General features: G+C 39.8%; 1 protein-coding gene across 1 annotated transcript; it reads left to right on the top strand.

Annotated features, from left to right (window-relative positions):
- The first annotated feature begins 703 nt into the window (after positions 1-703).
- On the top strand, positions 704-21,519 carry slc2a1b (solute carrier family 2 member 1b). The gene is made up of 10 exons (XM_004547508.4): positions 704-1,183; positions 12,412-12,507; positions 16,241-16,401; positions 16,513-16,753; positions 16,878-17,040; positions 17,134-17,321; positions 17,445-17,549; positions 17,715-17,816; positions 17,911-18,114; positions 18,701-21,519. The coding sequence occupies exons 1-10, from the start codon at positions 1,169-1,171 to the stop codon at positions 18,896-18,898; spliced, it is 1,473 nt and encodes a 490-aa protein (XP_004547565.1). The 5' UTR covers positions 704-1,168; the 3' UTR covers positions 18,899-21,519.
- The last annotated feature ends 5,271 nt before the right edge of the window (positions 21,520-26,790 follow it).

The raw sequence follows: 26,790 nt of genomic DNA, 5'->3' as shown, positions 1-26,790 counted from the left end.
CTTGTATGAGCTCAAATCTCAGTGACCTCACCCTCAAGGTCAGGCTGTCAAAGGTCAGGCTTTTTTTTGAAAATCTTGTAAATGTGATAACTTTAGAACGAAGTGAGAACGAACAGACAAATTGATACCATCGGCATATCTAGTAGATTGAGGGATGCCACTGGCCCCTGACAGAATTTTTGTTTTATATTCTTTGTTTTTTTTCCAATGTTGTGTATACAAAATTCACAATATATGGCCTGCACTATGAGCACATGGCACTTTTACTTTAAATATTTTGTTTGCTTATCATAGACTGTACGATTTTATATTTATTTGGGAATAACACAATTCTATCTATCTATCTATCTATCTATCTATCTATCTATCTATCTATCTATCTATCTATCTATCTATCTATCTATCTATCTATCTATCTATCTATCTATCTATCTATTCATATGCACTTCATACGTTAAAGAAAATATTAATTTTGTAGTTATTGGTAAAAAGAGCTGAAAGAATTAGCACTAGAAACTTACATTTTTGATCTGAAATTCAACAAGAAAGTACGACAGTCATAACTCAACCTCCACCACAGCGTGCGTGCAGTCTCACCACGCGTCCTCCCTGCCTGTGATGCCCATCATTGGCTGCAAACAGGACCAACCTCCTTCATTAGCGCCACGCCTACTACTTATTGCGTCAGAAACAATTTGTATATGAACACTAAACCGGCTCATGTGCCTAAGAGCTGTTTTCATAATCGTGACAGCGGCACTACTCCAGCATCAAAAGACACTTAGGATTCATCCTGGAAAACTTTACCCAGCACAGAAGCTGTAAATTTTGTAAAAAAGCTGCTGAAGCTCGTAAGTTACAAAAGAAGCAGGAGGCAAATAACGGGAGCGGGTCTCCAGCCACAGCTTCCCCGGCTTTTTTCTTTTTATATCACAGAAAGACCTCTGAATAATTTCTTCATAGGAAAGAAAGCAAAAAGAACTGGACTGAAGTTTGAGGTCATTTCCGCGGAACAAAAACTTTTGGGGATGACTGATTTGTGAACGAAACCCACCGGGACACCCCCAGGAAGTTGTTCCATCGTATTCAGCTCCGACAAAAGAAAAGCCGAAACAAAGAAGAAGAAGAAATAGAGGAGGAAAAAGAAGAAATAACTCCCTGCACTGCCATGGATCAAGGAAAGGTAATTACACTTCACTGGTTCACTCCTTGTCAAACCTGTCCGGTCTGTGTTAGCTTCGTTCAGTCCGTGTACGAGAGCTTCAGCGCTAACAGGGCGCCTCTCCTAAATGTGGCGTCCGCGAGAATGCAGCTAATATTTACATTCTGGGGTGAACCGGGTGACCTGCTATACTGCTACAAGTCACCGTTTTAAGTGCATTTTCATGTTTCTATTGGGTTATTTGCGCACAACCTTAGTTATGGTCTATTATGTTATTACTATGATATTAATTAGGGGCTTTTAAGGGTTATCGCGCTCTGTTGTGCGTCACGTTGCTCTTGTGGTAGTCATCGCCATGTGGTATTTTGGGGCATTCAGGGTCCAGCCCAGTTTCTGTGACACTTTTGAGCCAACATAAACAACCAAATAAATAATAATAATAATAATAATATAATACTACTTGTGTGTGTGTGTATATATATATGTATATTTGTGTGTGTGTGTGTGTGTGTGTGTGTGTGTGCGTGCGTGCGTGCGTGCGTGTGTGTGTTAGGGCCTAAAATATTTGTGCCAAGAGGTGTCATTTGAAATATGGTATTTTATCTGAATGAAGCTTTTTAACTTTTGCAACTCCCTCACTTTGTCACTTTGTAAATGCAAAAAAGCATAAATGGAAGATCATACTCTCCTTACACTCTTTTATTGTGTCTTTCTGTCCCAATAACTACAAGACAATTATACACTTGTAAAAGAGCTGATAAAAATAATCATGCTTCTGGTAATTTTCCTTTAGTGGAAGGTCAAAAGCTCCCCGGGTTGTGTCAGTTTTTGTATATGGAGGAAAAACCCCAATCCACGTAACACTATACTGCAAAATTTTCCAACGGGAACAAAGAAAAAAGCATTCCAAAGTAAAGGCTTGGCAGTGTCTTACACCCCAGGAAACAACTTTGTTTTACTACAAATATCAATATCATAATATTGTTCCTGAACTTAAAGTCAACGTTGATTAATATTTAATATAAAGTATTTCTTTAGGTACCCGCACAAAATGTGGATTATGATTCAGTATTTGATGCCATAATTTTAATAGGGGATTTTTTATGATTGAATTCTTCCTTGAAACAAGATGAGAGGCACTGCCATGTGTCAGCCTTCCATACGTGTGTGTGCAGTTGTGATGCACTATTTGTCACTGCAGTCTGTAGCTTAGGGAGTCTATTCCTGTAAAAAGCCTACTTGAAATACATATATACACATACATGGACATTATACATTAAAATGTTTACAGCAGAAAAAGTGATAGCAAAATAATCTCAAAGCAAAAAATAATTCATGTCAACATGCCATGTGCTCTAGGTCTTGAATCAATTTAGCCGTTGCTACTTGAGGCTATCTCCAAAAAGTTGATTCTGTTCATCTGGACGTAGTGTTTTGTGGGAGAAACGTTTCGTCACTCATCCAAGTGACTTCTTCAGTCTCAGCTGACTGCAGGTTTCCCCAATCTTATAAACAGTACATTTGCATAATGACTGAAACCAGCCCACTGAAGGAACATTGGGCTGGGAGGTCACTTAAGTCACTTGGATGAGTGACGAAACGTTTCTCCCACAAAACACTACGTCCAGATGAACCGCATCAACTTTTTGGAGATTTACTTTCCTGGATGATTGAGAATGCATCAAGATACTTGAGGCTATAATAATAATAATAATAACGATATTAATGTTATAAAAATAAAAATCTAACATGTAATATAAAGTCAAACAACAACTGTGTAATCAACAATCCTGTCAGCTGAATATTACATATAATTTACACATTATTATTCATGTATCCAGATGTGTGAATTATTTTCTCTCACTAATTATCATGCTGTCGTACAGTTTCATTTTTTACAACCTGTCAAATTTTAAAAAGTGTCTCAAATAAATGTTATTGTGTAGGTATCAAGTCATTGCTTTTTGGATAAAAAAGGACCAAATATGCAAGATCCGTTCTCAGACAGTCATATGCTGATTTCAGACTTGCTCCATCTTCAGTTTACACTGATTAAAAGCAAAAAACTAACAAGCACATTTTGGGTACTCAACTTGTCCAGATTGGTGACATGAGTGATGAACTCTAACTATTGTCAGTATCTACTAATTGCCTAATCAATTATCAGCTCATGTTTTTGGATTTCAGACTGGTGATTAGACAGTCTAAAGGTATCACTCAGTTTTCGTTATAGACTGTGATGCTCATTGTTCAGGAAGTAAGCCGGACTTATCTGCCGCCTGATAACCTTGTCTCTGTCCTCGTGTGGCTTTTTGGTCACCATTTGCATGCAACACAGTGAGGCACGTAGGCAAAGGACTTCAATCTTCTTCCCCCTCCTACTTTCTCATTGATATAAGCCCATTTAAACCCAGTGGAGCTGCACCAGGGCAGCTCATTCTGACATGGTGGTCAGAAAATGTTTCCTTAGCTGTTTGTTCATATCTTCATGCTTTTTTTCCACTGCTTGCTTCGTGCTATTGTGGCCTATCAGCTGGATGGGTTGCAGTTGACATGATGGGAAAAGTTCTCACTGTTCCCACTTTCCACTGTGACATGAACACATCAGATTTCCAGAGAGAGTGGGAGCTCACCAAGGGAATACACAGTTGCCAACTCCAGGGTTGTGAAGCTTGGAGCTTTCTCCTCACAGACGCTTTTCACGTCATCTTTGCGATTTGTTACTTCCAACACTGTAGTTGTGCACATGTGGGCTTATCGATAGCTCGTGCTCAGGATTTTCATGCCTGGCTTAGCATTGCGTTGGACTGTTTACAGAAATAACCAACTGTAGAAAGAGTTATAAGTACTCGGTGTGGTCCTGTTGATTTCGCACATTGGACTTTGTCATTGATTGTGAATTTGTGGTTTGTAGTTCCAACTTACACAACTTCATTTTATTTTATCTCCTTTTTTAAAATCTTGATTCAGTTTTACTCTTATCTTAAGCCGGCAACTAAAGCACATGAAATATGTTGGTTTTCCTGCCATCGTCGTCATCTAGAGAAAAAAATCCTGAATGACAGGTTTGTTTTGAACTGAAAAGTCTCCCCAGCCTTTTTATTTCTCTCTACAAAGAATGCAATGCTGTTTGGGAACAAGTATATGGCTGCTCTGGTTTAAATGAGAGGCCCTTTAAAATGTCAAATTCCTGACAGCCTTAACATAACAGCAGGTATTTTGATTGGGAATCCAGTGCCAAAAAACAGCCTCACATTGTACAGACTTAATTGCACTCGATTGATTCCTCTACGTCCTCAGCCTTTCAGGCAATACCCAGTTCCTGCTGTCTTTAAGACAGTCCAGTAGATTAACTTTCATCTGCGTGACTACTTCTCTTCAGTATGTCTTATAATGTAACTGTCAGCCATGTATTAATGGGGCATAATGAGGCTTTACTGTAAAACTAGGGATTAAGAGATCCAGGGGGGGTTTAATTGAGATGAACAGGGAAGCAGGAGTTCATGTTTAATTCACTTCATTAGTGCTCACTGTACTGCATCACTCCCACCTCTGGTCACTCTGCAAATTACTGTTGAAATACAGTGTACCTTTGGGTTTCTTTTGACATCATTTTTCCACTGGGATTAGCTCTATTTAACAAATCAGATCTGACCAAGGGCATTACTTTTATGTCTGACCTTTAATTGTCTGGTGTCACCTCTGACTGTCCAGCAGAAACAGCACAAACTGTCTGTTGTATTCATTTATTTATGCAGGTTAAAAAGATATAGGACTAAATTATGCAGTATTTACTGCCCAGAAATACACTTTTATTTCTTTGTCTAAGAATTATATCATTAATACCCATCCAGCATCAATATTTGTGTATTTATTGTAATTACTATTCTACCTATTTGCTTATTCCTTCTTTTAAATATACTGATGCTGACAATGATGCTTAGTCTTTGGAACATGTGAACAGTTATTTAAACTTTGACTCGTGTCTCCTGGTGTTTATTTTGCATTTAACAGCTGACATCCAACTTAAGATGATATAGTAAATAAAGGACCACATACACATTATTAGTGTACAGCTTTCAGTGGTGAGACTAACATTCCCAAGCATAGAGCACAGCTATAAATACATTTTTATCTGATCTCACTTGAGCTTGGCAGAAATTTCATTGGTACTGGTAGATAAGGCATTAACGGGCACTCTTGAAATGTTGTTTACTTTAAGTGTATACAGCATTTAGAGGTAAACAATTTCTTTAAGGATGACAGTAAAGGGTCACAGGACAAACATGTAGGTGACTAATATCTCACATGACAACAACTGTAACAGAAACAACAACAGTAGAGTATACTCCATATTAGGATCTGCTAAGCTAAACTGTCATTATTGCAGTATTTATGTCATGTGTTATTAATTGCATAACATGCATAGAATGAAACTACTTTGGAGTTTACATACCATAATAAATACAGTGCAAGCATCTGTGTCTGCTATAGTGTCTGGGCTGTGAGGTCCAGATTATAATGTCAAGGGTGTATTTTTACTTTTTCTCCTTATAAGAAGCATGGAATTTATTTGGAAACAGTGCTCACAGAGCACGATGTGCTGTTTCAGTCAGGTGACTTTAGGAGGAGGGCACATATTGGGTTCCCTACAGCAGTGTAAGCTGAGACTGCCGCGGTGACCTGGAGTGGTGGAGGGACATGATGGTAGGTGTGTAAACCAAACCATGACTCTAGCACGTACTGACGAGAGAGAAACCTCTTGGAGTGCGCCTGTGATGAGTTACAGATTCAGCAGTGTACAAAACACCTTATTGAGTTTTGGCACGGAGTAAAATGTTACAACTGCCTAGATGGATTTTTTCAGATGGCCCCGTTTTTAAAAAAAAATGCTCAGGGCTTCAGACTTCTGTTGGGTTTTTTTTAAGTGAAATTATCTCCTCATATTCGGCACACACATACCTGCTTCTGAAGAAATTCCGTCTGATTTGAGTTTACACTTCTGCTCTGCTACATATAAAAGGGAAATGTACTTTTAGTTCAGTATCTTGTAACTAGGTCAATAAGAAACGATGCACTATTTAAAAAATAGTGTGATATGTTTATAAATTATAAATAATTGCTTCTGCAGAACGCATATTTTGATCGCTAACTTTCTTGTATCTGTAAAAGGTCTTCTTCTTTAGCACTATATAGAACTGGTTAGTATTATTTTTATAGTTGTTGCAGCTACAATAGCTGTAAACAGTTACCTCGTTGCTTCAGTGGTTTTTGCAGCACTGTTGGATTTCCTGTTGACACTATTTTGTGGCCAAACCCTAGATTTTCTTTAAATATTTATTTTATCACAACGCCCTGCGGTTTCAAAGTTTTACGTCACCCTCATGTCAGCTGGTTTTGTTTATCAGAGCTCAAGTTTCCTTTTCCTCCTTTGGCTTTTTGTGTTTAAGCAGATTAGATGCTTAACTGAACAAAGAGACACTATATTGTTTAAAAAATAGTTGTAGGAAGTGTAGATTCAATGTCATGATTCATGTCTGTTGAATTTCAACTTTTTAGAAGGTTCTGGATGTTGTTGTTGTTGTGTGGTTGCATAGATCCTAATTTGGGGAACAAATCATTATGTCTTTTAGACGTTTATACAGTGAAAGTGCCTAAAGGTTTTCTAGGGGCTAAGAAAAGGAGCAGCATGGTTGAATGGGAGCTGCTAATGTGCTAATATTTGCTCAAATCCACATTTTGTACTTTTCCATTTCAGCAGTTTGTTTTAATAATTCTTTATGAGCTCTGATGTCTGTCTGTTTACACTCAGGAAGAGCAGCAAGCTAAGGGCTGCTAAGCAACCAGGGCTACCATAAACACAGCCATGACTCGGCAGGTTTTTCCTCACTGCACATGCATTTGGCTGCTTTACTTTGTCCATGCAAAGAGAGAACATTTGCATATATCTAGACCATATTTAAGGGTGTGGGAGGAGGAAAGTAATGATACTTTGACCCCTGGATCCATGTTTTGTGTTTTCTTTGTAAGATTCCTTCTTTTTATACTTTCGAAAGTTAAAAAAAAAAGATTTATAAGCATTTAATGGCATACTTGTAAACTCAAAACTTTTTCATCTATATCTGAAAAGTGCATGTTAAGTTCTGTCTGTCTTCTGTTAATGTCACAGACACAGTATTATCTTTTCTACATTTTCTTTTACAGTTCTTTGGAATTGCTTTTGAATATTCGTGGTAGCACCGCCCCAGAGTGTGAATTCCTGTAATTAGAGCCGACTGTTAAACGCTGTGGTATGCTGTAGAGCAGGGCAATATGACCAAAAATATTTATCACGATATACATTTGAAAATTTGCAATAATGATATAACTGACGATATAATTGACACTAGACAAAATACTTTACAACTCCTCAACTTTATTAGTGCAAAAAAAACCCATCAATGTATTTTCACTTAAAAACAAGCAGCTGTTTTTTTTTATGTGCATTAAAGTTATATATAAAAATTTAACAGTGCAAATGCAAATTGCTTGCTGACAGTTTAACCAAAAGGCATTTCCAGTGGAAATTGGCCGACATATCCTCAGCATAACCATGTAGAATATCCACAAAACTTAAAAAGAGGTTATACACACACAATACGGTAATATTATGTTGAAGTTGGAGAGCTGAAGCAAGAGCAGAGGAGCCATCACCACTGAGGTTCTAAACATAGAGTAGAGTTGTTTCGGATGTGACTTCATTGTTTCCTCTTTGAGAAAGTCATCCATTATACTGCTCTTCTCGTTCCTATGTGCAAGTGATCTCACCTATAAGAGATTTAACTGAAACTTGCATCAGTCATTTTGGGCTAAGCCAATTAATCAGTTTTATTGAACAAATACCTACTTTTTAATTTCCAGCATGATAAAATGATGTCAAGTATATGTTTGGATAAAAATGGCTGGCTTGCACAGAAACACCTATAAGCTGAAGGTAAAGATGTTACAGAGAAGTTTTCAATTTCACTTGGACACATGCTGCTCACCGTATTTTTTTGTTGCAGCTCTACATTTTTTTGCAGATAATTGCAGCTGTTCCCAAAAGGGGACATAAACAAGCTCAAAGCATGACTTTCCCCAAAGGGGCCAGTCAAGATTTAGCTGTTTAGAGTAAAAAACAGCTGGTAGGTCACTGAATTGCCTCTTGTCTTTTTTGTAGCTGTAACTGAGAGACATCAGTCATGATTGTTCTGATCATTTGCCCACAGTGTTGAAAAGAGCGTGTATATCTATGTTTATACACACATATATGAACCTAGTGACCCTCTCTAGACATGCTCCCGAGAAGAGCTGCTATTGGCTCAGAGGCGTAGGCTGGTCTGTAAATGACTTCAGCCAAGCCCTCATTTTTTTCTTTTCTTCTTTGCTTTGAGCAGAGCTTAAGTTACCGCCTCTCAAAACACACACAGACTTTTTTCTTCTTCCTGCTCTGGAGGAGCATAAAAAACAGTTTTAGATGTAACCAAGCTGCCTACAACACAAAGAATACCTGTGTTTAAATACCTGCAGCATTACAGAGCTGATTACAGGCGCAGTCCTTTCAAATCCTTTATGAGGAATGTTTTGTTTTTTTAAAAAGAAACCTGTTGGGCTGTTTTCTTGTTTTTTTTTTTTTTGTTGTTCCTTTAAAAATGTTCGTCATTGGAAAATATTGTGAAATTAGGCTGGAATAACTACTGAAAGCTTCTTTTACCAATCTGTTTTGATTTTATGACCCACAAAGATGCTAAGATGCAAAAAAGCCAAAAAAGAGCTCATTAAGTAATCACAAACTTCTGCAACTTCATTTGTCAATTTGATATATATTTCTATATCAAAAAGATTTAATTCAGGAGAACTATTCTCTGCTTTTCAAGTCAAGTATCTTTGCATAAGTGACAGTTAAAGATTATCAATGTTATACTCAATCTTGGTGCCATCTTTCTCTTCATCCCCCTTTTAAACCAAATTTTCTCTGATCTTGATGCATGCTCAGTCATTCAAGCAAGGAAATTCCAGGAAGTCAATTCGGTTGATCTGGATGTTGCACTTTCTGAAGAAAAGACATTTTGTAACTCATCAGTCACTTGGATGAGTGAGTAAACATTCCTTCCTCTCACAACGTCTAGATGAACAGAATCAACTTTCTAGGAAACAATATCTACTTGGTGGCAGGATATGATCACCTAAGTTGTAAGCAGATTATCTCTGGTCACCTGCTGTTTAAACCTAAGCTTTTGCAAGCGGAAAGAGAAGAACGACTTTAAGGAAGGGGATTATTAATCAGAGAGGATTATTTAAACAGTGAGTGTAAGAATAATGTATGAATGAGCAGACAGGCAGGCCATGTGAGGTTACACTTATACCAGCCAAGAGAAATACTAGGCTTCAGCAGGCTGAAGTTAAATGAAATTGGGCAGCTATGATATCAAACCAAAAACATAGGCTTATCAGAAGAATCTCAGTTCTGAGGCATTTCGCTCAACAACACAAATCAATGGAACCAATCAGCCTTGTGTTAGCAGTTCAGGTGACTGATGGCGCAATCATGAGGAAATCTTTTCTTGGCAACTCTTGGGCCCCTATTCATTCACCTTTAAATGCCACAGCTTATCTGAGTGTTGTTGGTTATGTGCTTTCCTTTTTGGCCATAATTGACAGTCTTCTGATGGCCACCACCAGAGTGATAAGAATAGAAGTAATCTGAAATGTTAGTCACGAAACCACGATTGATTTTCGGTCACCAGATCGGAATGTTGTAGAACATCACTGAGATGTGGACAATGGCACATTATTATGGGTTCCTCATAAAAGTTCTTGGTAAGAGCAATGTGAAATGTATTTCAAATTTTCTACCTGATTAGCTTTGAAAATTCGCTGGCCGTGAAATTAGGAACAAATGTCATTCTGCACTGCTCCATGTTAAAGACTTTAACAACCTTTAGACAAGGTGATTTTTCACCTCCTTTTTACCTCATGTTTGTTCATTTTACGAGCTTGACTTCTTAGACTTGAATGGCCATTGGAAACTTTTTCTGCTGGTGTTTCAAGGTGGAGTTGAGATTATTAAAAAATGTAATAGCTAAGCGAAGGGGAGATCCTTGATTTGTGTCATCTCTTAATCAGTTCAGTGGGTTTGAATATAAAAATACTTCAAACTAAAACTAGGTTTCTTCAGGATACTCAAGTTAAAACAATGACACTTTGAGGTGACATCTACTCTCATAAAGGTCAGATCCTTTGTTGCCAAAATACAAGGAAGGTATCTGTTATGAATCACTGTACCAAAGGATTTGGCATGAATCACGCGGGGTAGGAAAAAAAAAACATTAATCATCAACAAGATGACTGCTTTTAAGGAAATGAAGGATTGGAATAGTAAGCAACACTGGATTTAATCGAAGTTTAATCTTGAGTATGTGAAGCCTTTTGAGATAAATAAGAAAATGCAATGTTAAGGTATACAGTTTAACCGATGTTTTCAGAAAACTAGCACTCAGAGGTGGTCATATGCACAGTTAGCTGACGCAGAAATGATAAAAGGGGTCAGTGTTGGTTAGGGCTGCCACAAACGATTATTTTGATAGTCGACTAGTCACCGATTATTTTTGCGATTAGTCGACTAATCAGATCATGCATCCATTGGACGTACAACGTACAGCTTATTGCACCAGCATGCATCTGCTCTTATATAACTATCATTAGCTTACAGCTTTAAGTGTTTACGGTATGTGCTAACTAAAAATAAAGACAAGATGATAGTTTATTAAATTTTAATGAAATTTGCAGATTGTTTCGGTAAAGTTTAATAAACTCCTTGCTATCTAAAATATAACAGGACACTGGAGTATATTCTCGAGCATCTGATAATCAGCTGTCTGCTTGATGTTTATTCAGCTGTGTAAAAACTATAACTTTAATCTCAGCCAAACCGATTTACTCAGGAACAAATAAAATACAACAAAAAAAGCCAAACAATAACATTTTTAAGTTATCTAAGTGACTTATATATCATGTTTAACCTGAGTAGCGAAAGACGGCAGTGGGTTTGAAAACGATTTGCCGGGAGTCCGGTGTTCTCACGGGCTCTAGTGAGCCTTGCCCCTGGCTAGCTATCGAGCTAGTGGGTAACAGACGTCTCTGAAAACGTCAGAGCGCTTCCGAATATATGTGGTGTCTTGATAAACTGAACAGATATTTGAGGTTTACACAGCTACATTATCGCCTGAAAAAATGCTAAACGTTTATTTTGTGACCCAGAAAGAATAATAAGAGTAATATTAAAACTAACTAGCTGCCGCCATTGTTGGAAACTGAGCTGGGCTGCGCTATGAATTTTGGGACACAGCTTCTTCTTCTTTGGGGTTTAACTGCAGCTGGCATCCTTGTACATGCAGTGCTGCCATCTTCTGTTTCAGTCCGTTATTACACTCTTAAATCCTACTACTTATTCCTGCGTCTTTTGGGATCTTACAAAGCTTCAAACGACGTGTCGACTATTAAATCAGTCGACGACGATTTTGATAGTCGACGTAATCGTGACTAGTCGACTAATCGTGGCAGCCCTAGTGTTGGTGGACAGTAGCTCGAGGCATTTGCTTCCCTGTCTGCGAACTGGAAACTGAGAGCGACATACCATGCACTGGTTTGTTAACTTCTTGGTATTCTTCTAATCTACTGGGCTCTGGTGAGATCAAGCTAAAAATGAACTCTGTAATAACAGGAATAAGAGCACAGACAATAAGATCAGTAGACCTGAGTCTGACCTGGACGTTTTTCACAAGGCAGCTTTACTCAGAAATCTGGAAAGCTTTTGAAAGGACAAACCTGTGACCCCCCTCAGACCTAAAAATATTTGTATGATCCATTATTCATCTCAGTCTGTTAATAATGTCTTCAACAGACATAGTTACAGCTCGACAGTGGATTTCTCTTTTTTCTCTGTTTGTCTGTTTGGAATGAATATCTTTTATGCTCCATATTCACAGTTTTATGTACTGTAGCAGTATATTAATTGTCTTTAAAATATTTCAGGAAATCTTAACAGTGTGTTCATTAAACATTATAATAACTACATCAGGGTGGAAAATGTACTTGTCATCAATTCCATTCTTGGTCAGTAAACTGAGATCTGTGGGATTTTCTGTGCCAGCTCATGGACACATGGCAAAATGTGATTAACTGGTCAGACTGGTATCTTTACTGACAATATTTTCCCTGTTCTCTTTCAGCAAATAACGCTTCCATTGTTGATGAGTGTTGGAACTGCGGTGATTGGCTCCCTGCAGTTTGGCTACAACACAGGTGTTATCAACGCCCCCCAGGAGGTGAGCTGTAAACTGTCTTATTACAAAAAGCTAAAGGAGAGTGAGGCATGAACAAGAGGCTGTTGTCATAAAGGTTCAAATTGAAAGTTTTTGGTTTCAACAGGTGTTCGTTCAGTGTTTATTGTCATATCAGACGAAGGAACACAAAGTACAGCCTTCAGAATAACCATAAAATAACCAGGGTTTCCAAAAAACTTCCAGAATCTCTGGGTCTGCAGAAATCAATCAAGCCAATCAAGTGCTTTCCAGCTATCCAACTTTGTTCCACAGTTGGCTGTTAATTCACTCGCTGCCTTGAAGAACATCGCAGAAAAGGGAGGGTGTAGGTTAAGAGGTGAGGTAATAATAGCTGAATTTAGGCCTAATGGGTCCAAGGACATCTGGATCAACAGAGAGTGTCTATGCCCAAACATGGACCTCTTTTGACCTGAAGCCAGCTGGCAAATGCTTGAGAATGAAATTTAGAAATTAAATTTAGGAGGCAGACAGTGACTTATCCCCGTAACAAAAAAGATCACAAAAACAATGTTCCAAAGCCCCCCAGAAGACTAAGTCAGACAGTCGATTTATTAACAGGAAGGTACAGCAAAGACATTCATTTCCTAAGGAATGCCTGTGTCGCATTGCGTGTGAGAACTACTGTCAGCTCAGTTTGCGTTGGTCTGAACACACCCTATGGCTACTCAGACTACTCTCTGCAGGTAATAGGTGTGTCTCCAGACAGGCTAGAGCTCCACTCCTTTTATGTTATCTTTGACCCACACAGAGGTACTAGGAAGGAGGCCCAGACAGACCCTCCTAAACTGAGCTGTTCTCTGTTATGCTCAACCTTGATATGAAGGACCCTTTTCAATTAGAGAAGCTTTCAGTCCACTAAATTCCTTTAATATTAATAAAAGTGTGACGTGAAATAAAACTAAGAGTCTGATTATCATATTAGGTTATCATGATAGTAATGTGGTCTAAAATATGTAAAAGAAAAATAATTAAAGCGCATAAACTATAAAATGTGTTAAATCGTCACAACTAAGAAGCTGGGTGAAGGATTTTAGCTGAAAATTTGCCTGAGTTCATCTTCTGTTGATTGACTCTGACAGACGCAAGCTTGTCCTTATTTGCTAAAAAGTGATCTAGACCTGCACACAGTCTTATGTTATTTTCAAGAATAAAACGTCACAAATTGTTGCTAATAGTATTCAAATCTTTCTATACACTATTAGCAACACGTGTTCATCATCATATAATCACCTACAGCGTGTCACCTAAAGCCTTGTACTGTGTTGGAGTGTCTCTGATTAGATACGCCTTTTCAAGGGCCTTGTTCAGGCTGTCCTGTGCTCCAGCCATTGAATGTTTGCCTGATCAACACTTGAATGTAGGCTCATTGGATGTATTGCAGGAGGGAGGGTGCTTCACTTTTCTTTAAAGATTTCTCCTTTTGAAACAATATAACTATGTAGTTCACATCTATTTTAGTGCTTTTTAATTAGAAAGGTCTTAAAACAAGAGAAACTATATTATTGTTGCCTTTTTCAGTATTTTTGTGTGTGCTGAATACATTGCTTACCTTGACAGCCTGGTCCCCAACCAGTTTCATCACCAAGGCTGAAGGCCAGTCAGTATGAATAGACAGTTTTCACAATGTGTACTTTAGGCCAGCTGGTGGTTTGGATTGTGTAGCCTATTGAGATTAGAGAACAAGAACCAATTATGTAACTTTTCAAGGGCCACCTTGTAATTTGTCGCTAACAAGTTAAAGTTAGTGAGAGTTTTAAAGTAACCATTAAAAGATGGCAGTGGAAAAACATGTATAAGATGTTGTTTGTAGAGTTGAAAACACTGTTTCATTACTTAAACCTGGAGTTTGCTTTTAGTTTTGCAGAGCTCTTTCTTTGGTTTTTCAGATCAAACTGTTAATGCAGGCAGTGATGAAGCTTCAAAAACCCACAGAAAAACTACACGGTCCAGCACAAATTTCAAAACAAAGTTAGTTGACAGTTGTTTGAGCATTTAGGAGCCTAATGAGCCAGATGCTTTCCTTTAGGAGTTGGTAGAGATCAAATCGGGAGCCTTGCAACTTAATGTAAGATTCACCTGTGCCCAGGATGTGCCTTTCACTCTTCAGCTCATACCTAGTTCATACCAGTTTACCTCTGGTTTTTATTTCTGTTCCACAGGTTTTGCGTTTTAGTGTCTGTAGCTTTAAAAGCAGATAGGCTGGCCACACCCCCTTTTAGGGAACAGTACCTTCCCTGATGGTGTCATGGTGTCCTATTTCATGGACCAGTGAAATAGGAGAGCTAATAAAGCTGGTAATACAAACACAACCGTGCTTGAAACAAAACTGGAATACAACGTTTCAGAGGAATTTTACAAAAGCAGCAGTTTATTAAGATATTCGTTTATTAATCCAAGGATAAAGGAAAAAAAGTTATACTGTGTTGGTCTTTGACTTGCGAATGTAATGAAAAAACCAAAAAGAGATGACTTTGCATAGTACATCTCCTTTTAAGACAGTGAATAAAGTCTTACCTTAAAATGTCTTACTACCAAATGAGAGATTGTGTTGCTCTGTAATTCTGAATGCATAAGTAAACAACTGTGTGCAACCAGCTTCATATGAACGTAAAAGCTGATGGAGATCATGTGTAAATACATACTTTTCTCCTCACACTTTTGCTCTTTTCCATCAGCTTTGCTAAACTACAGCACTTAAGTAAAGTACTTATTTATGTTCGATCTCTGCTTGCATAAACTCTGTGAACGTGTTCTTTTTAAAGGGCAGACGTGATGGGATGAAGGCCAGGGGGACAGTACAGTATATGATACCATACATACTTATCACCAACAAGGTCTTGTGAGTGTAAGTTGATAGTGGATGTGACCCAGGCTCTGTGTTAACAGTGTCAGAGTGTCATTTAATATGTATCCCTCCACTACAGAAAAGCCCTTGACAAGCCAAAGCCTCCTATTCATAACTGCTAATAAGGACATCTCAGATTTTTTTTTTTTCCTTTTTTTCCACATGCCGTCACTGATCTCTAGTACATCACGATCTCCGAGACTAGATTAACTGCAGAGTGCCTCAAAAAATGTGCTGCACGAGCTCGAAGGCACATGATCCAGATGATCCAGACTTAGATTTTGGTTGCAGTAGAACTATACTGGTGAAGTCATTTACGGGGCGTTGTGGACTGGGTAGTGACCTTCTTGAATCATGCCAGAGGTGTCAGCGTGACACACAGAAACAGAAGCAGGCATTGCTTTTTAAGCACCGTCACCCGCACTCCTGGGTGTGTTTGTCAACAAAGTTGTCTGGGATGTGGTGACACAGTGAAGGGAGGGGATGTGAAACCTGACACCCGAGTCTAATAAACTTCCTGGTGGCCAGGAAATGCTGGTGATTATACAGTGCTGCCATCAGCTGGCTGTAAAGTGGCATTTCAGCTATGTGGCAGGGTTCAGAAGAGGAAAATCTCAAGCGTGTGATCTGATGCAGACATGGAATGATCACATTACAACTATGACAACAGTGGGACTTGTGGATGTGTTAAATGATTAGATTAGATTAGATAGAACTTTATTAATCCCTCGGGTGGGTTCCTCTGGGAAATTCGATTTCCAAAAAAGCACAGCACCGACAGAAGTTACAGAGTTATGATTCTGTATGATAGATTTTATCCTGTTTATAATCCTTGGAAACAAAAGTAACAATGAAATGTGTCTTTCTTAGGTTATTGAGAACTTCATCAATCAAACGTGGTATCACCGTTACAATGAGCCCATTCCCAAAAACTCCCTGACAGCTGTGTGGTCCATCGCTGTTTCTGTCTTCTCTGTCGGTGGCATCTTTGGTTCATTCTCAGTAGGACTCTTTGTTAACCGCTTGGGAAGGTAAACAACATACTGAGTCACTGCTAGTATTAAACAGCATGTTAGTCCTTTGCTGAGAGCCTGCCTGCATTTAATTTTTCTAAATTGTATCTTGTTCTTTGATGTCTACAGGAGGAACTCTATGCTCATGGCCAATATTCTGGCTTTTATCTCGGCCGTTCTGATGGGTTTTTCAAAGATGGCAAAGTCGTGGGAAATGCTCATCGTTGGCCGTTTTGTGGTTGGGCTGTACTGTGGCCTCTCCACAGGTTTTGTGCCCATGTATGTGGGTGAAATTTCCCCAACAGCCCTACGAGGAGCCCTGGGCACGCTACACCAGCTGGGCATTGTCATTGGAATCCTCATTGCACAGGTTGGTGAATATGTATTTGTGGCATTCGTTGTCTTGTGATATGTCTTATCCTGTGATAAATTGTTTCTACTGGTGGTTGCTAGGAGCTATGCAGGTGGTTCATTAGTGTCTGTGTGGGTTTTAGATATTTGGATTGGAAGTGATCATGGGAAACGAGAACTTGTGGCCTCTCCTCCTGGCTTTCCTCTTCATCCCTGCTGTGATACAGTGCGTCCTGCTGCCTCTCTGCCCAGAGAGCCCCCGATTCCTGCTCATCAACAAGAACGAAGAGAACAAGGCCAAATGCGGTGAGCACATACATACAAGTCATACAAGCTGGCATATGTGTAAACATAAGTTCATTTTAAATCATCTGTTGTTTTTTTTCTTACATGTTTCAGTGCTGAAGAAGCTCCGGGGCACCACTGATGTGAGTGCTGACATGCAGGAAATGAAGGAGGAGAGCCGGCAGATGATGAGGGAGAAGAAGGTGACCATCCTGGAGCTTTTCCGCTCACCCCTCTACCGTCAGCCCCTGCTCATTGCTGTCATGCTGCAGCTCTCCCAGCAGCTGTCTGGTATTAACGCTGTAAGTTTCAAGACCTACATGTTTTTCAGATTATTCCCTCTAAAGACTGCCACTGAAATTGTGAAATTGATATCAGGAGGTGATATCCTGAACCAACCTACATGTCAACTTGTTTGTTTTTAGATTTTCTACTACTCCACTAGTATCTTTGCGAAAGCTGGAGTTGAGCAGCCCGTTTATGCGACCATTGGAGCCGGTGTGGTTAATACAGCTTTCACTGTGGTGTCGGTGAGTACAGCAGTACACAAAATAGCATTATAGGTGTCAAAAACATCAGATTGTGTTCTACCAAAGCACAATTCAAAAATTATTCTGGTCCCTTGTAATCAGATTTGTGATACAAAGCATGTATATGGTACACTGACCTTTCTCCTCATTTCTTTGTGTTTGTAGCTGTTTGTCGTAGAACGAGCAGGACGCAGGTCTTTGCACCTACTGGGGCTGCTGGGAATGGCTGGATCAGCCATCCTCATGACTATTGCTATGGCTCTGCTGGTAGGTGTATTCCTGACAAAGGCACACTTCAGTGTCACCTGATTTATGACTTTGACGTACAACTTTCAAAAACTTTCCTCTTGTATTTTTGCAGGAGCAACTCAAATGGATGTCTTATGTAAGCATTGTAGCCATTTTTGCCTTCGTGGCATTCTTTGAGATCGGGCCGGGTCCCATCCCTTGGTTCATCGTGGCAGAGTTGTTCTCACAGGGACCCAGGCCTTCAGCCATTGCTGTCGCTGGTTTTTCCAACTGGACTGCAAACTTTATAGTGGGAATGGGCTTCCAGTATGGTGCGGTGAGTAAAAGCACATAACTATCACAAAAACATAGGCTCTTGCATTTGTTACTGACTTAATTTATTGGACCGGTTGTGTCAAATAGTAAAGCTGAACTAGGTTCTTCTTTATGATGACTTCCTTATTTTATACCAAGAGTCTGTCACTGTAAATGAAACACATATTTTGTAGCCAGATTTGAGATATGAGTTGAGCCCTTTTTAAGCAAAACATTTCATTCGTTCTACAGACAGGCACAGTTAAACCCAACATTTAGCTTTATGGTTATTAGGATTTTTATGCTTGAAATTTGTGTGTAGACTTATATAACTGTATGTAATTATACATGTATATTGTATATTGAGGTAGGATCAAATGAGTTTACCTTTAAGTCTATGTTTGTAGCAACTCCTCCTTTGTTTCGTTATTGTTAAAGTGTATTTTGTTGATATTTTAGTCACGTTCAAATTCAATCAATCAGTGCTTATGTATGATACTGAGTTCAAGATACAAAACAGAATTGTGAAAGATGAATTGCTTCCAAGTACTAAGAAATAAGTTGATCAATCTAATATCTTTTGTTTTGCTTCTTGTGTCTCTTCGCAGAGCGCGTGCGGTCCCTACGTCTTTGTCATTTTCACTGTGCTACTGGTCATATTCTTCATCTTCACTTACTTCAAAGTGCCAGAGACCAAGGGCCGGACATTTGATGATATCGCGGCCGGCTTCCGTCAGACTGCTGCCATGGCAGAGAAGCACACACCGGAGGAGCTCAACAGCCTGGGAGCCGATTCGCAGCTCTGAGCGTCTGGGACTGAACTTTCCAACAAACTCTTTCTCAGATCAACAGCAAAGGAGAAGAGTCTGCTGACTAGAAGTAGACGGATACACTAATAGTATATTCTTCACACTGTCACCACATTTCAGGTGTCCTCACCACCAAACAGAACAGACCTGTGTGATTCGCTCTGCCACGACGTCTTCTGCTGCTGCTTTCATGTCACACATAGAAACGAGAACTCGATGGGCACCGCGTCGCATGGCAGAAAATATACAGATGAGAGATTAGATGGTGGGGAAGGTTTTAATATTTTTAAAGATATTTTTACAGAAGGAAAAGCCGAATCTGCAATCAACTGGCCTCTTTTAACATCTTTTTTCCCCCTCACTAAATATTATACTGATATGTGCTGTTCTGTCACCTGTTACAGTGATTTTTTTTGCGACTATCTGGTTAAAGAGCGCTGTAGCTTAAGTTCACTGTGCAAAAAATGTCTTTTTTAAATGATCATACTGTATTGCTGTGTTACTGTACACTCTGGCACTGTTGATGCTGTACAACTTGACTATGTCACTCCACCAGATGGGGCACTGCCCTTAGAAAAAAGTCCCAATACTCTGCTGAAAAGTAATAAGTTATTTATGTATCTTTTACCGAGAACGTTACTGCATACAAAAACTGTGATATTTGGGTGTGAGATGATGAGAATGTTAATTTTTGCATGATGAAATTTAAATTAGCAACAACTCTTCACAAATTATACATATATGTAACTACTACTCTTTTTACTCTTTGTTGGTAGAAAACTATAGAACAATGTATTTTTTTGTACAATATTTTTGCTCATGAGGAAATGATATCTAGATAAATATGCAAAAAGAACCAAAATTTATTCTCCATTCCTGTATTTATTTATCTTTTTACACCATTCCTTTTTCACAGTTCAAATGAAGAAATTGGAAATAGGGAACAGTATCTACACAGATCACTACCAGAGAGCTAAACTTGGCAGTAATGTTGAATACATAAATCATCCATCCATGACACAAGTGCCCACTCGCAATCAGCAGCCACAAAACCAAAAGTCTACCCCACAAAACCCAGAAAATGTGTCCGTTTAAGTGCCTGTCTAATTCAACCATCAGTCTTTCAGCCTTATCACTTTGGTACAGCTTCAGGTTAGACTAACCTGATCCAGACAGAGAGCTTCTTCTCTCTCGGTGTAGGATCTTCTCTCTCTGTATCTTTGTGGTGAGATTACCTCCTGAGCTAACATAGTCTGGTGAATTGGCTTCAGAGCTGTCATGCATTCGAGTGTTACATGCTGTTATTCAGTGACAAACAAACGTTTTTTCATAAAAACAAAAAGAAAGAAAAAGAAAAAATGTGGCCTAAAATGAATGTCTGTCTTTCGTTGTTCAAAAACCGCTTTCATCTTTCTTGGGTCAAACATTCAGAACAACTTCATTATGGTCTGTGTTTTTGCTTTTATTTCTGAATTCTGCAGTATTGAGTAGCTCAAACTCTCTTTTGGTCATCTATTTTACTTAACTTACCTGTGCAGCTTAGGTAAATTCCCAAGTTGCTGTCAATTACTGCTGAATCATATGTTTAAATGCATAATTAGAGGAGAATTACCCGTTAGCAGCACTTTATTATTCACATTTATATTATACCTGATTTTACATCATATATATCAGGCATAATGAGATTCTTTCAACATATTTCTGACAGGGTGGAGTCTTTGTTACTAAAAACAGACTGAAGTACTGCTGATGGACTGCTCAATGTTATGTGAATGGAAAGAATTGCTGTTGTACTATTTGTTTATATTCATTACAGTTTTTGTGTACTCACCTAGAAAACCTGTGTGTAAATATGATAATATTCATTGGTAGATGAGAACACTGATCCAACTCAAACACAGTAGTCAAAATCCTGAAAATCATTCCATAAATCGTTGTCAGTTGTTGTATATAGTAGCTCTTTAAAGCACACATTTGCCTTTTCATTCACATAGAAAGCATTCACTTTATTCACTGTGTGCCTTTGTGTTGCTTTCACACATCTTCAGCAATAAAATCATGTAAAGGCACCAGCAGATGCACTTCCCCACGCAAACAGATGCCTATTGCAAGTATAAAAACTGTATTTTATGTACATAGTCACATATCTGCTTGGGCATTGAATTTTTTTATGTGGCCTTTCAAAAATCTTGTGGCTCAGGTTGGTGGACTGAAAACATGGGATGTTGTAAATATCACTCAGTTAACCTTCACCCACTCCTACTGTCTGAAATCTTTACCTTTTAGAAGACCTTTTGATAGTTAAATTATTAGTACTATAGTGATGAACATTGTTTTGCACCTAGATATCTTTTACTGTATCTGTATTATTTTGATTTGATGGCTGAATATACTGTTGTGGCCTCATGAAACTATCATACTTTTCCAGAATTTACATGTTAGGATTATTTTCATTAGTGGTTGCATTTTAGAGCACAGAGCATAATGTAATTTTTGTAATAGTGATGGTGTTGGAATGCTACTTTTGTTGGAGAAATATAAATTGTGGTGGTTGGTGCAGTGAGTAGTTTAATGGATGAAATAGTGTTGGCTTAATAAAAGAAATCACAAGTATTAAACTGAAGTTTTTTGGCTCAATTTTTAGCTCTTTTTTGACTTAACCAGGCAGCAACCTCAGTGGCTGAAAAATGAGGCAGAGATACCAAAAACTGGAGTTCCTCTAGTGGCCACTTGAGGCTTGTTCATTTCCCATAAACCCCCCAACTTTACCCAAACCCTGCCCCTTGGTTACACAGGAAAGTTACTTGTTTGGTTATTTGATTTACTTGTTTGTTGGCCTGAGTCTCATCGTTTCTCTCTACAGTGAGATAAATGAAAAGGATATGAGCTGCTGCTAAGTGCCATGGCTAACCTCAAAATGGATGCAATTACATTTGTGATTACCTGCGACATGCCTGACTTCACTCATTTCTTCTAGCCATCTGTAAAGAGCGAGAGAACCACTTCATCATTTAGTGCCTTTCAGAGACATCGCTTATTTCACCTTTATCAGATATAGTTTCTCTCCAAGGCTGCAGTCACACACCCACAAACATTAAAATGTGATAATTATCAATCATCTTTGACCTTTAACATTTAAACTGTCAGCAAAAAGAACTTGAGAACAAATAATGCATTTTGAAATCCTGGTTTGTTCCTGTGAATGTTTTCTACAATTCTCAAGGTCACTCACAGTCAAATACAGACTAATGAGATACAGGAGAGGCCTTGGAAAATACAAGTATTTGAATATGTTTGATCATGCCCTGGCACATGGGCATTCATTGCCTATCAGGCAGCTAGGCAGCCTGACCTTCAAGGTGGAACAAAGCACAGGGGCCCTCAGTCCACGGGACTCTCGGTGCAACTTCGATATCTACCTTCCTTGTTATTATGAATATAAATCCCTCACACTCCTTGATGGATTAGATCAGCCAGTTCACAGACATGTTTGCGGGTAAATAAAACTATGACATTGCTTCTTGTCCCGCTGTTATTGATTACAGCGAGAGGGAAGAAGGGAGGGTAGGAAAATCCTCAGAGGTTAGAAGATGTTCTGCACACAGGGTTAGCTGACCCCTGTTGTAAGCAAATTTACACTTTTCCTCAGATCAGAGTTGTGCATGCAAATTTGTTAGCAGCCTCTGTGTTTGATGATCTTCTTTGTTCCCTAATCCACTGTATTTATTCATATTTATATCCTTTATATGTCTTAATCTATTGTAAAACCTGCTCTCACAGTGAGACAGAAACAGATGGTTGGAAATTTAAGCTCAGCTCATATCTTTACAAAACATTATTGTGGCTTTAACTACCGAGGTGAATCCAGGTAAAAACTAAAGCTTGAAAAAAAAAAACTATAATAAAACCCAAACTAGTTTTGAATCAGCAGCATGTGGCTTATGTAACCAAACCGCAAATCAATAACAGGCAGCAGATGGTTTATAACTTATCTCCAAAAGCTATAAACTCACATACGTGAGATGAATCACTAGGATTTAAGTGATTATGAAAATGAGACACAAAGGAAATTGATACATGGATAGTGAGAGAAATGCGGAATTGGTGTTGACTTAAAGTCGACCCAACAGGAGTACTACAAGACAATCAGATCAGCTGTGGAGCTACCATTAGAGGCAAGGGTGGTGTCTCTGTAGGCCAACAGCGCCAAACTCTCTGTGATCTCACCGCATCAGTAGTCCTAAAAGGTTTCTAAAGGGTGCCTGGTGCTGTTTTAAAATGAATAAAAGCTTGGCTGTGAGCAGAATGGGATCATCAGCAAACCTAGAAAGTCAACAAGAACCATGTTGTGTTGATTTGGCTTTAAATAAGATATTTGACCCCTGGCTGCTCTGAGGCAAACTGCTCAGCAGCCAATACTAACACAGTGGTGCTTTCAGAGGAGAATGGACATCAAACAGGTGGATCTGGACAAGGAGATATACAGCTCTTCCCCGGAGAAATAAATGTCAGGGTGAGAGACAGCTGAGAGAGTGTATGAAGAGAGGTTTTAACGACACACAACAATCCAGATGCAGTATGACCGATTAGCTTGCAGGATCGAAGTAGGATGTTTTTGTATGGAGCTTCTTCCTAGACTTTTTCTTGTATTTGTTTCAGTGTTGATGGTATACTTGCACATAAACCACTACATTGGACACTCCATACCAAATTCACAAGTCAAAATGTATGTTGTCCACCTAAGTGGACATGTAAAAAAAAACTCTTTGAAAAGTACATGTTTAAAAAAAATGAAGTTCAAAAATCTTTTTTTCATGCCTAAAGATGAATAAAAATACTTAAGAAAAAAATCCTGATTGAGGTTGTCATAATTCATGCATGAAAGGTTTAAAGAAAGCCCCCTTCAATTGTGAAGCTGTTACTGATGTTATTTTCGGGTGGACATTTAAAAGAATTGCCTCTGGTTCAAGGAGGAAAAAGCTTTGTCCTTTGCCTCAGGGAAGTATTGTTGTTGGGGGACAAATTCATTCATTCATTTTTTTAGTTAAGATGTGCTTGAGGTGAACAATTCTCCAAAAAACAGTTTTAATCCTTAAAGATTTAAGATTATTTACACTTTGTAACTTTGGAAGATATCATTGCTCCACTTCCAGGAATCTTACACTTATTTTGGGAGCAGGACTCCTGATACTCCAGGCTTTTCATGCTGTGTTACAGTATTTTCTTTATCTTATCTCTCTCTGCAGGTTGTAATTTTCATACCAGAAGCAGTTATAAAAAACCTGCACACACAAATTTGTGTGCAAATCATGCACATGAAGGTTTCCCTCACAAATCAGTGATTTTTAAAAAAAATTTCCATACCTGTATTTGTTTGTATTAAACAAGTAAATCTAGAAGTGACCATACATACAAACATGCTAGGTTGGCCATGAAAGAACTTTCTGCAGCCATTAACAAACACCAGAATAAACACCCCGAGGCTGCTTTTATTGTTGCTGGCGACTTCAACCACACCAACTTAAAGACAGTCCTCCCCAGATTCCACCAACATGTCCCCTGCCACACCAGAGGAGACAAGACTTTAGACCATGTGTATTCCAACCTGGCTGGAGCCTACAAAGCCACACCCCTCCCCCACATTGGACAATCGGACCATCTCTCCCTGTTCCTCACACCTCGGTATTCACCACTCATCCAACGTGTGAAACCTGCTGTGAGGACAATTAAAGTGTGGCCAGAGGGGACAGACGCAGTGCTCCAGGACAGATTTAAAAACACAGACTGGAATATGTTCACCCACACAGACCTGGACCAGTACGCCTCATCTGTACTGGATTACATCTCCAAAACCACAGACAGTGTCACCACCCAGAAACGGATCACCATGTACCCCAACCAGAAGCCTTGGATGAACCGGGATGTTCGTCTCCTCCTGAAGGCCCGCAACACTGCCTTTAGGTCAGGAGATGCACACGCCTACAGTACAGCCAGGGCTAATCTAAAGAAGGGCATCAAAAAAGCCAAACACCATTACAAAAAGAAGGTAGAAGAACACTTCTCCAACTCCAACCCCCGACGCATGTGGCAAGGACTCCAGACCATCACAGACTACAGGACCACCAAACCCTCCCCCGCATCCTCTGATGTCTCCTTCCTCAACGAGCTCAACAACTTTTATGCTCGTTTTGAGCGAGGGAACCCCACAACCACAACCAAAGCAGACATGACGCCAGACCACCAACCTATGACTCTCTCCCCCACCGATGTAGGAGCGGTGCTGAGCAGGATCAATGTCCACAAGGCTGCAGGCCCTGATGGCATCCCCGGGCGTGTTCTCAGAGCGTGTTCTGGGGAGCTTGCAGGAGTGCTCACAGACATATTCAATCTGTCCTTGGCCCACGCTGTGGTACCGGCCTGCTTCAAATCCACCTCCATCGTCCCGATACCCAAAAACTCCAACCCATCTTGCCTCAATGATTACCGCCCAGTAGCACTCACCCCCATCATCACTAAGTGCTTAGAGCGACTGGTCCTAGCACACTTCAAATCCTGTCTCCCCCCCACCCTGGACCCCCACCAATTCGCATACCGCCGGAACAGAAGCACAGAGGATGCAGTCTCCATCGCAATGCACTCTGTCCTCTCACACCTGGACAACAACAACACCTACGCCAGAATGCTGTTTATAGACTTCAGTTCAGCATTCAATACAATCCACCCCTCACAACTCATCAGGAAACTGACAGACCATCAGTTCCCTCATCTGCAAATGGTTACTGGACTTCCTGACCAACCGCCCCCAACATGTCCGGCTGGATAACCGCTGCTCATCTACCATCACAATGAACACCGGTGTACCACAAGGCTGTGTGATGAGCCCTTTCCTCTACTCCCTCTTCACCCACGACTGCAGACCTGCTGATGGTTCCAACACCATCATTAAGTTTGCAGATGACACCACGGTGATTGGCCTCATCAGTGACAACGATGAGGCCGCCTACAGGGAGGAGGTGGATCGTCTGGCTGAGTGGTGCGACAGAAACAACCTGCTGCTTAACACCGAGAAGACCAAGGAGCTCATCGTGGACTACAGGAGGAATGCTGACCCACATCCACCCATCCACATTAAGGGGACGGCTGTGGAGCGTGTGAGCAGCTTCAAGTTCCTGGGAGTCCACATCTCCGAGGATCTCACCTGGACGACCAACTGCTCCAAGCTGGTCAAGAAGGCTCACCAGCGCCTCTTCTTCTTGAGGACTCTGAGGAAGAACCACCTGTCCTCAGACATCCTGGTGAACTTCTATCGCTGCACCATCGAGAGCATCCTGACCAACTGTATAACAGTCTGGTACGGGAACTGCTCTGCCTCGGACCGGAAGGCGTTGCAGAGGGTCGTGAAAACTGCCCAGCGCATCGCCGGAGCACCACTTCCTGCCATAAAAGACATCTACAGGAAGCGGTGTCTGAAAAGGGCTGGGAAAATCATCAAAGACCCCAGTCACCCATCACATGGACTCTTCACCCTCCTGCCCTCTGGGAGGCGCTACAGGAGCCTCCGGACTAAGACCACCAGGTACCGGAACAGCTTCTTCCCCACAGCTGTCAGACTCCTGAACTCTGCCTCCTGACATCTGACCCACGTTAAACTCATGGACTGAACATACACACACCCACAATGGACAACTGTACCCTCAAACACAATAATAACATGGACTGAACCACCACTCACAACCACTAGCACTTTATATAGCCTCTGTAGAAACTATCTACACCCTCACTTATCTTAACTGCACTACTGTATAGCTCTGTGTAAATAATCATTCTGTACATTCGATAATCTTTAATCCTACAACTGTTTACAACTTGCATAGTTCCCATTTCTGTAT

The sequence above is a fragment of the Maylandia zebra genome, linkage group LG5, assembly GCF_041146795.1.
Source record: "Maylandia zebra isolate NMK-2024a linkage group LG5, Mzebra_GT3a, whole genome shotgun sequence".
Taxonomy (NCBI): Eukaryota; Metazoa; Chordata; class Actinopteri; order Cichliformes; family Cichlidae; genus Maylandia; species Maylandia zebra.
This window is presented reverse-complemented; position numbering and strand designations above follow the sequence as displayed.

Bases quoted from the DNA above. Each gene is read 5' to 3' on its own strand.
- slc2a1b (XM_004547508.4), top strand. The intron at 12,508-16,240 runs GTGAGCTGTAAA...TGTCTTTCTTAG, and splicing joins TTATCAACGCCCCCCAGGAG to GTTATTGAGAACTTCATCAA. The intron at 16,402-16,512 runs GTAAACAACATA...TGATGTCTACAG, and splicing joins TTTGTTAACCGCTTGGGAAG to GAGGAACTCTATGCTCATGG.